The following is a 12,504-nucleotide window of genomic DNA, read 5'->3' as shown; positions in this document are numbered from 1 at the left end:
ACCGTGAAATTAATATCCGATGTTTGGGATAGGTGGCGGGGAAGAACGTCACCAGACTTCCGGAGGGGGGGTTACGTTGTCGGGCACTTCCGAGTTTCCAGTTAAATCATATCCGTATTCCCTCGCGTCGAACAGCCCGGATCCCCGAGCTGCGTTATCGTTTTCGGTTGGAGGAAATTCCCGCCTCTACAGGAGGAGAGGGAAGACCATCATTCCCCAGGTTTCGGTGAAATTTCGAAATGGATTGCGTGTTTGGAATTGGAAAGTTTGCAGCAAAGATCCATAGTATCCATTTCCGAACTTTTAATATCGCATCCCCTCATCCAGTTACTTCTGAGGGTGGTTTGTGAGTTAATTTCCATTATTAAATTTCGAATAAAATGTTTAGCATCCCCCCAAAATTTTCATTAACTTTTGCAAAATAAGGTATAATTTTATATAAATATCTTACCCTGCTTCATTATGTCGAACGCTTTTAGTTGACAAGTAAAGAAAATTAAGAATAAGGAAACACTTACCCGTACATCTAAAAATTTATGTGGGGAAGAAAGAAATATTTTTCGAAATGTTTCGAAGTTCTTATATACACGCGGCACTCACACGTATGCGTGCAAGATAAAAAGCATGCAAAACAAAATTCTGCTTTAATTTGTAATAGTTCCTAAGTCTCTATTTTAATTTGAGTATATTCCCTTTCTGTCCTAAAAGTATTAGCGGCTTATAATTAACCGCTTTAAACTTCATCGTTTCGAAGTTAATTCATTTCATATGATTCTTATTTATTCTTCTTCAGCAAATAAGATTCCAGATCTGCAAACCGAATTTAATGGTAGCCAATGGGACAAATTCGAAATTCAAATTAAATCATTCTGAACCGAAATTTCTTCTTGGAGACATCGCATTCACTATCTGTTTCTCTTACTAACACCAGCTGAGTTACTGTACCGCCTGTTATAAGACTATCAGCATTTGTACTCAATTGATGGAGCATTCTGTTGTCGTTAGGCCCAGAGAAAAATCTCTATGGAATATTAGCTTGCTAGGTAGACTGCTATCGCTGGTTTTCTTACCGATACGTCTTAAAAAGGTAAAGTGCTCTTGACGAACAGTTCCGCTTACTGCGTCATTCTATTATCACCGAGAACGAAGAACTATAACGACTGCAACTTCTTCTTTAAGCATATCCATGTCAGCAACTTCTAAATCATTATGTACATATATGCCTGTGTTCAGTAAGTTAATGGAAGATGTATGTAAGGCAGGTTTGAAATGTTAGACGTTTTTGAAGATGCAATAAAATATTTTGCCAAATAATTCCACCTTCATTTCATACTTCTTTTTCATCAAAACGGATCTTTATATTTTATTACATAACTATTCTAATAATAAATCTTTCATTATAATACTGTTACGGTTTATGTATTTATTTAGCTATTTTTAGTAGAATTGTAATTAAAATTGTTTCATTTCCCCGTGCAATGCAGCGCACGACGAGTTTTAAGAGAAAGCTACGCCAAAAAAATGTAAAACTACAGGAGCATGCGCATTTAACATTTAATAAATAGATATCTCGTAACTATATTCTTTTACTTTCCAGAAACCTCGAGAAAATACCAGAATGTTCTCGTGAATGATTAAAAAGCTTATAAAAGCCGGAGCAAAACATCTCGATTCAGTTGTTTATTAGTTGTTTTAGTAAGTTGTTGTTGTTTGTTCGCTGCTGAAATCGGATTAGCTTTCTCTGCATTTTAAATTGTGTTCTGTTTAACGTCTTAATAGTTTCAAATATAACTACTGTTTGATATTGTGATATTGTACGAATATCTGTGAGGAAAAATTTCAGCATTTTGTTTCATATCTTTTGATAAAAATAAATTTTGTTCATTTTTCATCACACTTGTGCATTCAATCTATTACGAACCCGTACGAACGCAATAATATTTGCTAAGAAAGAATTTTGAAGATTTACTTTCCTTCTCTAAATTCTCTGTTTCTTCATCTCGGGAAATCATGATTTTCAGAAACTCTTTCACAGCAGTGATGAAAGTTAACATTTAGATAACGATTTGCGTGAATCACTTTCTTGAAAACTAGCGAACTTTAAATCTGTTTCCCTTGTCATTGTCCTGCCTAAAAATACCTCTTCTTCCTTTCTGTTTCCATAGCGAAAATACATCTGTCTGTCTAAGGCGTTGTAGGTATGTTAGGATATCTTTTCATTATATCTTTTACCTGCTACCTAACAGATAGCAGAAATTCAGGAGCAGGAACTCACTAAACTAGGATTTAATAAAAGCAAATCTGTAGAAGTAAATCGCTTACTACATAATACTGACTTGTCTGTATTTTTTTCCAATAAATATGATAATGATCCGGCATTCTCTTTAAAGCATGTGATTGTGTTAGACAAGTGGTTACTTGCGTATTGTCGCAACAACCTTGGCAAAATTTATGAAAGAAAAACAACAATTACTTTTATTGCAAAAAATTATATATTACAAACATACGTATTATTTCGTTCATATTCTAGTTTCAACCATATGTTTATTTCAAAAGGACAATCAATAAACCTAGTTACAGAGGGGCTTCAAAAATATATTAATTCCAAAAGGCAATCAATAAATATAGTTATAGACGGGCTTCAACTATGTATTAATTCCAAAAGGCAATCAATAAACCTAATCACAGACGGACTTCAACTGTATATTAATTCCAAAACGCAAGCAATAAACCTAGTTAGAAACAGGCTTCAACTATATATTAATTCCAAAAAGCAATAGGTGAATCTAGTTGAAGACATGTTTTTGTTTTTGTTGTGATTTCGTAGCAATTGGTTTGAGAAAGAATTTGAAGCACTTTTTCTTTAGCAATTCTGCAACAAAATAGCGCATTCCTGCAAAAATTTCGCCCAACAGCGGCCGAACGGTCGCTGAACACTGGTAGTTCGGTCCGAGGTTCGAATCCCGCGAACGGGCTGGCTGCGTGGGTGTTTTCGTGGTTTTCCCCATGTGTCACGTGTTTACGAACCAGTTTCTCTTAGAAAGTCCTCCACGAAGGCATCCCTCCCCTTAGGCAGATAGCCCTCGAGGTTTTGCCGTAATTAAATAACCTAACCTGTAGAAATTTCACCTCTCTTTCTTCTCTTATAAGAGAGTCTTACAAGCACAAATTTTATAATCGAATTTAAGACAAAAAATAATCACAATTTTTCTGTAAAGTCGTTGGAACTTAGAATTTAAAAAAAAAAAAAAAAAAAAAAAAAACCTACGCATATGAAAAATGGCGACCTGGAAACTGAATATTTACCATGCACATGGTTGCCTGAATAACTGTTATGCGCATGGTTACCAGAGTTTGGTGTATTCTGAAGCTTTGGCGATTTCTACTAAGGTAGTTGTGATAATATGTAAGTACCGACAGATGGCTAGAAAAATCCTCCCTGGTATGTAAATAACTGTAGGCAAAAGACGACTAACATTGTTTAATGCCATTATTATATTTGAAAAGTCTGCATGCCCATGTACAGTTATCAATTTGTTTGACAAGTTATTTGTTATGATAATAACCTGTATACTGTGCAGTTTGTTCTTGGCCTTTTTACCGGAATGTGTATTATTTCTATTTAAGAACACTTTTAGCCTTTTTCTTCTTATGTCTGTTTTATTTCGTTTCAGATGTCTGAGCCCACGGTCTAGGTATTTTTACGAGCCTTGCCCGTTCCCTGCTGTAGGTGAGTGCTCATTTTTGTTATCACCTAATTAAAAATGTATTTAAGTTTAATAAGTTATATACAAATTCTTTGATCTCTTGCATATATTTAAATGCTTTCACAGGCTTTGTGTATTTAACATTAATTATATTATTAATAAGCATTTTCTTCATAATATTTTGAAACTTGTCAGTATTAAGAATTCAGCTGAATGATATAAATCTTTACTATGTTTTATGGAATTCCCACTATTTTTTATCAAATCATTCAATATTTATTACTATGCATTTTATCTTAATTTTTAAGCCTAAATACTGTTAATCCGATCAAAGGCAAAATAATTTCAAAATTGGTTATAATTTCCATGACTTAATTTTATTGAAAATATTGCTAAAATACTCACTTTGATGTAATGTAAGAAATATTTTCTATCTTTTCTTGAATGTAAATGCGTAACGTGAATACGAGGTAGTTTCTCTCAGAAAGTCCTCCACGAAGGCATCCGTTGCCTCGGGAAAATAATTTTATGTATTTACAAATAGCGTAACTTAATCTTGGGTGTAAACGATGAGTTTCTAAACCAAGTCAGACAGTGCAGAATGCTGAGGAAGTCGATCAGAAGTCGAAATATAACAGCTTCGAACGATCGTAGATAAAAGCGAATCTGAGATGAAACAACAAACAAAAGATAAAACAAAGGAGCTGATTGGTAAAAGCTACTTTGGGTACTAAAGACGATAAAATATGCTGCATGTATGCGAAATATGCGACTTTAATTTAGCTAGTTTCTTTCGTACTGCTTGCGCAAATCACTTGTTTATTAGAAAATCGTAACATATAATGAAGAACAATGCTTTGGTATATGCTAGTATTATGTACAACGGTTTAATTTATAGCCATCATAAATCGCTTCCCCACGACGTATATCATATAACATATGATTATCATCCCTTGCACACACTGGGGGGAAGGAATCTGGCACATCATGGGGATTGACGACTATTGTACTAATCCCCAATCAAATATTAATAGCCTTATCAGTGCGGATAAGCTGTTATCTGTAATGTCAGCCAGCTCAGTAAAGAGTAGTTTTCACTTACTACCAGTTATAGCATTATAAAACACTTAACATTAATTTATGTTATTTTTTCATTTACCTGTACGTCTTTATGAGTGGTTATTTGTTCCCAACCTACATTTATTCTTTTTAAACATTGTAATTATTCTAGCTTAGATTGCATTTACGTAGTTAAATTTACCGTGAAATTATCAGGTCGTCTAAAACAAGTCAGATACTTTAATTGTTAAATTTATTATATAGTAATGCTGGCTACTTTAATTAACATGTTGTTTAATCTCGAAATTTTATAAAAACGAAAAGAAAAATATAGTCTGAAAATTTTAGATTACAGTATAACACGTGAAAGTGATTACCATTACAATTTCAAATAGTTAAAAAAATTTAAAAAATTAAAATAATAAAAATCTTAATTTAAAAAAAAATCGCAATACTATTTTTATATGCAAATTTCTATTTTACATCTAAAAAATTCATTGAAATAAAGAGAGGCCTACTATTACAGTTAAATTAAATTAAATAAATTTTTTAAATAAATTTCCTGAATTAGTTTCTCAGAAATTCAAGATCCAAGACAAAATGTTGTTTTGAAAAACGAGCTGTTTAGAAAGCAGTGTGAGATGGTAGAGAAAAAAAAAAACTTGCTGTGATAATATTACATCATAAATTAACGCCAAGTGGAAAGGTATACACTTTTTAATCAAGAAAAGGCTTAATTTTGCAATATGTATCTGTGCCTTTTTTTGTACTGGATCATCTGCACGTGAGGCTTGCAATAAAAATTTCTCTCTAACAAAATGCTTATCCAGGAAAGGCAGTTATTTTACATCCTTGATTTCCCTGGGACTGTTCTTAAGATTTTGTATGCAAAATCTTGTATCCATAGTAAGATCTGCTTGTAGCCAAGCTTTAGGATTTTGCTGTAATAACAGAACTCGAGCGACCGTACAGATTGGTAAGGTCAATTTCCCAGCATAAGTCCCAATTTTTTAATACAAAAAATAATTCTAAAGTAAATATCCCTCATATTAAAGATGTGAAGAATATGCAAATGGTTGTATTAAGATTAGTTTATTTTCCTTTTTTCAACCAACGTATCAGTTCCTTCGTTTCCGAGTATTGAATATAATAGGGGATAAATACCTAATGCAGTGTTTACTTCCTTCTGCGAAGTAAAAGAAGTATTGTAATCACGAAAATTTATCGTATTTCAACGAAAATATCCATTTTGACCACTCTCGAATCCATTTGAACGAAATTTTTGAGTGACATTTGTATGTACGGACATAATAAAGAACACTTTTTTCCAAAACGCATTGTAAAATGAATTTAAAATGGATTCAGAAGAGACTTTTTTGTAACATTTGTACGTACGTATGTATGTATCTCGCATAACTCAAAAATGAATAGTCTTAGAAAATTGAAATTTTGTATATGAGACTGCTATAACATGTAGTTGTACACCTCCGTTTTTGGTTGCAATCGACCGCATCGAACGCATATATATACACCCACTCTGCTACCAGGCTCGGTGAGTTCAGTTATTTATTCTTATATGTTTGTAAACTATGCATATTTTTGCTTCAAAAGTGATTAGTTATGTTGTTATTATGTTCCGGTTAAATTTTTTATGCCTTTAGTTAATCTGCATGCAATAGTTTTAGAATTATTAACAATTTAAAAGATGTTAAAGTGCTGTTAAGCCTAACGAAGCCGCCATTTGTTTGCATTTGAAACGCTTAGTAGAATAGTGAACTAAGTCAGTTTCTGCACCAACGTCAGTGTTTTCTTGCCGAGTAAAACCAAAAGTAAACTTTCAGTTTTATGCACCAAAAAATCTGTCTTCCTATCCGCTGGCCTAATTTCTTGTTTTTGCATAGAAACTTTAATTTTAATTGTAAAATTTTTTTTAACTGTTTTCTGTTTTTCTGTATTTTACAATATTTAATGAAGATTTGACGAGTTATTATGTATTTTTGCCCTGCTTCGAAGTGAAATCTGAATTGATTGAATGAGAAATATATCTCTAGTGGAATTCTAGGAAATAAGTTTAAATGATATGCAGGAAAAAAATGTGCATAATTTAATAGGCCGTTCAAAGAAGTCTTGTGGTGTTCATATCAGATGTTTTAATCTGTGATGATGAATAATAGTGTTCTGATAGTTGAAGAATTTTTACTTTGGTCAAGTACAAAATAATCTAAGGATTTAACAGAAATTTTAGTATATGGAAGGAATGACATCGCTGTTAAATTTATATTTGAGACATAGCAAATGTTTAGGAGAAATATAAGCAACTTCCACCTCATCGTTAAATACCAGTAGGCAGTATTTCTTCAGAGGTCCATATGATGCAAATCTTGTGTTCTAGGAAGTTCCTTGATAACAGAAAACCAAGTTTGATTCTTTAGCGTTTTCTCCACATGCACCCATTCGAATGAATTCGAATACAGAAATATTTTAAGGGCAATCGTGTAAAAATGTTTTTCGCGTGTTTGCTTCAAACCTATTTCCTTTTCTGTCAGGATTGCAGGTATTACAGAGCATGCCACCACCAGAAATTCAAACTTTTACACCCTGAAAAAGTGTGAGAGATAGACAGGAAGTAGCTCACCCCCTGTGCCTCATCTCTACATTTTTTGTCCCCCACCCAGCAAAATTCCTAGCATACCGATCTCTTACAACCCATTCTACCGAAAACAGAGCGGAAGAAAAGATTTTAAATTGGAACTGGTTCGGAAAAGAATGAAAACAAAAGTGAAAAAAGAAATAAATAATAATAAATAATTTTTTTTAGATATATTTCATCGCTCAAATCGTTTCCAACTGTTGCCTGCCTCACTCTCACTTCTGTAGCAAATAAGTGTGTTGGAAAATATATCCCGCTGGATAGAGCGGAAAGATTTATCAAAGAAATAAAAATGTGTAAAAAATAGAATTCTCGCTGGGCTGTTTTTATTTTATTTTCCTCTACTCCAGCAACAAAATTTCCGAGTTTCTCGATTACATCGAAGTTGGAACGAAATTTCTGTGGGTTTCTTGTATATCTAACGCATAGAAAAACTATGATTTCGGATTTATTTTTAAGGATTTTGTAGTGAGTTCCTTTTGTGCCTGTTTGTGGAAGTTAGGCTATCAGATTGGGGATCGTTTTCATCTAAAATTCCACATCCTTGAACGTGAACTTTTTTTCATGCTATTAAAAATTAAATATGTTTCGATTATTTTTTATTATTCGAGTGACTTGAATTATTATGTTTTAAACATTTTAAAATATTTTAAACGTAATTACTGATTACCGTAGCTTCAAATCTGTAAATAACAGCTGTGACGTAAAATTATAGAAAATAATTTTACTTTTTAAAAATTTATTTAATTTAGTTTTTTAGCCCAAAGGCTCCCAGAAGGACTATTAGTCTCCAAACGGCATTTTGCGATGGTTCACTGTAAACGGCGTATTGTTCTTTAAATTGTTGCCATCAAATATTGTCACCCTGTGTTATATTTAAAGAAATTGAATAATAAAGAATCTGCTTGAATATAAGTATGTGTCTCGCACTGCCAAAAAAACGACACTACCTAGAGTTATCAAATTTTGAATAACGTAGTCCTTCACCCAAACACGGCCACATGGAAGCCGAATTTTGAATTTGTTTTATTATCTATTTCATATTTTGTAAAACTTTAACTAATCTTTAATTAACAAACTCAACGGTTTCAAAGCGAGCAATGGCAACACTGTAAGGAAAAAAAATATCTCCATTGCGCGAGCCTGTGTATTCTAAAGATATGCTGTCTTAAAATATTTTGTGATATTGCTGCTGAATTGAATTTTATGGTTTAAGTGCGAGGAATATGATATTTAATAAATAAAGGTAACACACAAAACGTTAAAAAAAAAAAAAGGTCTCTTTGGGCGTAATATAAAATCTGAAATCTTTCAGATTTTTGTTTTATTTTATTTATTTGTGTGCTAAATTTTTGTGAAAACTGATTTTTTTTTTAGTCCAAAGGGGCTTTGTTCCTGAAGGACTATTGTTTTCGTTTTGCGATTTTGCGTCGGACTCATAAACGTCGGTTCACTTTTCAAACTGTTGCCACAAAATGTTAGAGTCCTGCATTATATTTGAAGAAATTAAATAATGAAAAATCTGCATAAATGATTGTCTATTTCTAGCATTGTGATAAAACAATGGTACATAGAGCCATCGAATTTTGAATGACGAAATCCTACTGCGAATATGGGCATCTGAAATCCCAAATTTGGAATTTGTTTTATTATAGATTTTATATTTTGTAACACTTTAACGAATTTTTGATTTACAAACTCAATGCTTTAAAAGCGAGAAATGGCAACGTTATATAGAAAAAAAATACTTTTATCTCCAGCTCGCGAGACTGTGTATATCGGAAATTCTAAAGATATGCTTAATTTAACATTATTTTGCGATATTGCTCTTGAACTGAATTTTATGGTTTAAGTGCAAAGAACATGATATTTAATAAATAAAGGTAACACTCAAAAAGTTAAAAAAACGCCCCTTTGGACGTAATTTAAAATCTGAAACATTTCAGATTTTTTTTTTTTTTTTTTTTTTTTAGTCCAAAGGGATTTGAATCCCGAAGAACTATTAGTTTCGTTTTGGCATTTTGCGTCGGACTCATAAATATCGGTTCACTTTTCAAACTGTTGCCACAAAATGTTAGAGTCCTGCATTATATTTGAAGAAATTAAATAATGAAAAATCTGCATAAATGTATGTATATTTCTAGTATTGTGATAAAACAACGGTACATAGAGTCATCGAATTTTGAATAACGTAATCCTCCAACGAATATGAGCATGTGGAAGACCAAATTTGAAATTTGAAATTTGTTTTATGATCGATTTCCTATTTTTTAAAACTTTGACGAATTTTTGATTAACAAACTCAAGGATTTCAAAGCGAGCAATGGCAACGTTGTGCAGAAAAAACATTTTTATCTCCAGCGCGTGAGTCTCTGTATCGGAAATTCTAAAGATATGCTCGTTTTAAAACTATTTTGCGATATTGCTGTTGCACTGGATCTTATGATTTAAAGAGCGAGGAACATGATATTTAATAAAGAAAGGTAACACACAAAATGTTAAAAAACGCCCCTTTGGACGTAATTTAAAATCTGAAACATTTCAGATTTTTTTTTTTTTTTTTAATTGATTTAAATACGCGAAGACTATCTGCTAAGAGAAGGATGCTTTCGCAGAGGCCTTTATTAGAGAAACTTTCTCGTGTTCACATTATGCACGAGGAAAAACACTTAATAAGGATTTTTATAGGTTTTCTTAAAAACACCATGTGCCGTATATTTCTGTGTATAACGAAGAATTTTTTGCAAAATTTTTTATTACTTAAGTTTGGAAAGGGGGTCAACTAAATTACGAGTTAAAAAAGGGCTGACAAGTAATTCGATCATAAACATGATACTAGGTGTTAAATAATTGAAAAAGGTGGTAAGTTTACCTGAATTCATCCTAATACACATCAATCAATTTTTTTTAATATCAGTCAGTTCTAGAGGCAAATGCAGGCGAATAATTATTGACATTATCCATTTCACCATTGAGATCGCATTCATACTGGTAGGACAACCAGCGGCGGAGCGCTGAACACTGGTAGTTCGGTCCGAGGTTCGAATTCCGCGAAAGGGCTGGCTGCGTGGGCATTTTCTTGTTTTTCTCCATGTGTAACGTGTAAACGAGTCATTTCCCCTCAGAAAGTCCTCCCCGAGGGCATCCATTCCCCTTAGGCAGATAGTACTCGAGTTCTTTGCCATAATCAAATACACCAAACACCATACTGGTTCGAACTCCCCCTGGGGTTCAACGCAGCGCTCTGTACAGTTACTGGCTAGGATCTGTACCTAGGTAGTCTCGGCCACGGGGTATAAAATTCATGAGCCTGGCGGTTTCCGACGATCTATGGGGAAGGGTTTTATCCCGACCTTTCGTGAGTCCGGCGGCGTAGGTCCCCGTAAGTGGGGTATCAGTAGCCGAATAGCACCTGGGCCAGTGAAAGTCCAGTCTCCGCTGTCCTCGGTATTCTGTGTGTAAAGCCTGGAGGGAGGGGCTGTCCACGTAGTACTGGTAGGTAGCATCATTAACAACCAGTCAGAGCTCCTGACTATCAGCCCACCCCATCGTGGTGTCTGATCGCTGAAACGGATATCTTAGTTGATCAGTTCAGCGCCGAGTCTGGAGATAATTAAAAATACTGATGTTTTCGGGGGATGTGGTCTCCGAAAGTCAGTAGGAGTGTAAGAACCATCTCCAAGGTGGCTTTTTGGATGGTATGCCCGCCCCGTTCCTAATATCGGGGGGGGGGGGGTTCGCAGATGGGTCTAGCCCGCGAAATGTTATGTAGTTGACAAGGCATGGATTAAAACTGATTGGGTTCGATCCCAAGCGAATGGGCTCGTTGCATGATTCACTTACGTGTAACGTAAATACGAACCTGGTTCACCTCAGAAAGTCCTCCACAAAGGCATCCCTCCTCTTCGGCAGATAATCCTTGTGGCTTTGGGGCCCACCAGCGGCCGAGTCGCTGAACACTGGTAGTTCTGTCCGAGGTTCGAATCACGCAAACGGCTGGCTGCATGGGTGTTTTCGTGGTTTTCCCCATGTGTAAAGTGTATACGAGCCAGTTTCCCTTAGAATGTCCTCCACGAAGGCACCTCTCCACTTAGGCAGATAGCCCTAGTGTGCTTTGCCGTAATCTCAATAAACCAAACCAAAACCGAACCTTGTGGCTTTGGCATATTCAAATACATCAAACCTTTCAGATTTTAAATAACGCCCAAAGGGACTTTTTTTTTAAAAAATATTTTGTGTGTTACATTTATTTATTAAATATCATGTTCTTCGCACTTAAACCATAAAACTCTGTTCAAGAGAAATATCGCAAAATAATTTTAAAACGAACATATCTTTAGAATTTCCGATACACAGTCTCTCGCGCTGGAGATAAAAATGTTTTTTTCTGTACAACGTTGCCATGGCTCGCTTTGAAATCCGTGAGTTTATTAATCAAAAATTCGTTAAAGTTTTACAAAATATGAAACCGATTATAAAACAAATTCCAAATTTCAAATTTTAGCTTCCAGATGCCCATATTCAAAGTAGGATTACGACATTCAAAATTGGATAGCTCTAGGTACCGTTGTTTTATCACAATGTGAGAAACATGCATATATTTATGCAGATTCTTCATTATTTAATTTCTTCAAATATAATACAAGGCGATAATATTTGGTGGCAACAGTTTGAAACGTGAAACAACGCTTGTAGTGAATCAACGCTAAATGCTAAAACGAAATTAATAGTCCTTCTGGGCAAATTGCCCCTTTGGACTAATAAATTAAGTTTTTGCATGTATATCTATTCGTTGCCTATTTTATATTCTCATTCCTAGAATCTATCATCTGGGAACTCGGATATTAGCATTTTAAAATCCTGGAAAACTACCAAACTGCGTTGTGCCGCCAAATATCGATATAATTTACATATCGTTATTTAACTGTGCGCATAATTTTAACAACAACTTCATTAGTGTATTTTTAAATTAGAAGATACATTCACATCTTTTTCAAAAAATTTTGAAAGTTAATTTCTCTTAAAATAAACCTTTTCAGAGTAAACACCCTTTTGCAAAAGCTACTAAATCGTTTCAAAATAAATGTT

At 34.0% G+C, this 12,504-nt stretch overlaps 1 protein-coding gene across 1 annotated transcript in view; it reads left to right on the top strand.

Annotated features, from left to right (window-relative positions):
• LOC118193437 (uncharacterized) overlaps positions 1-12,504 on the top strand; it is a 421,049-nt gene that overhangs the window by 66,819 nt on the left and 341,726 nt on the right. Inside the window, exon 5 of the mRNA XM_085812477.1 lies at positions 3,675-3,730. Within this exon, the coding sequence (XP_085668603.1) occupies positions 3,675-3,730 (56 nt within the window). The remainder of the gene's footprint in view (positions 1-3,674; positions 3,731-12,504) is intronic.

Source organism: Stegodyphus dumicola, chromosome 3 (assembly GCF_044657685.1).
Source record: "Stegodyphus dumicola isolate Sdum_Otavi_A_Nest chromosome 3, ASM4465768v1".
Lineage (NCBI taxonomy): Eukaryota > Metazoa > Arthropoda > Arachnida > Araneae > Eresidae > Stegodyphus > Stegodyphus dumicola.
Note: the sequence above shows the minus strand (reverse complement) of the source record. Positions and strands in the feature narration are given on the sequence as shown.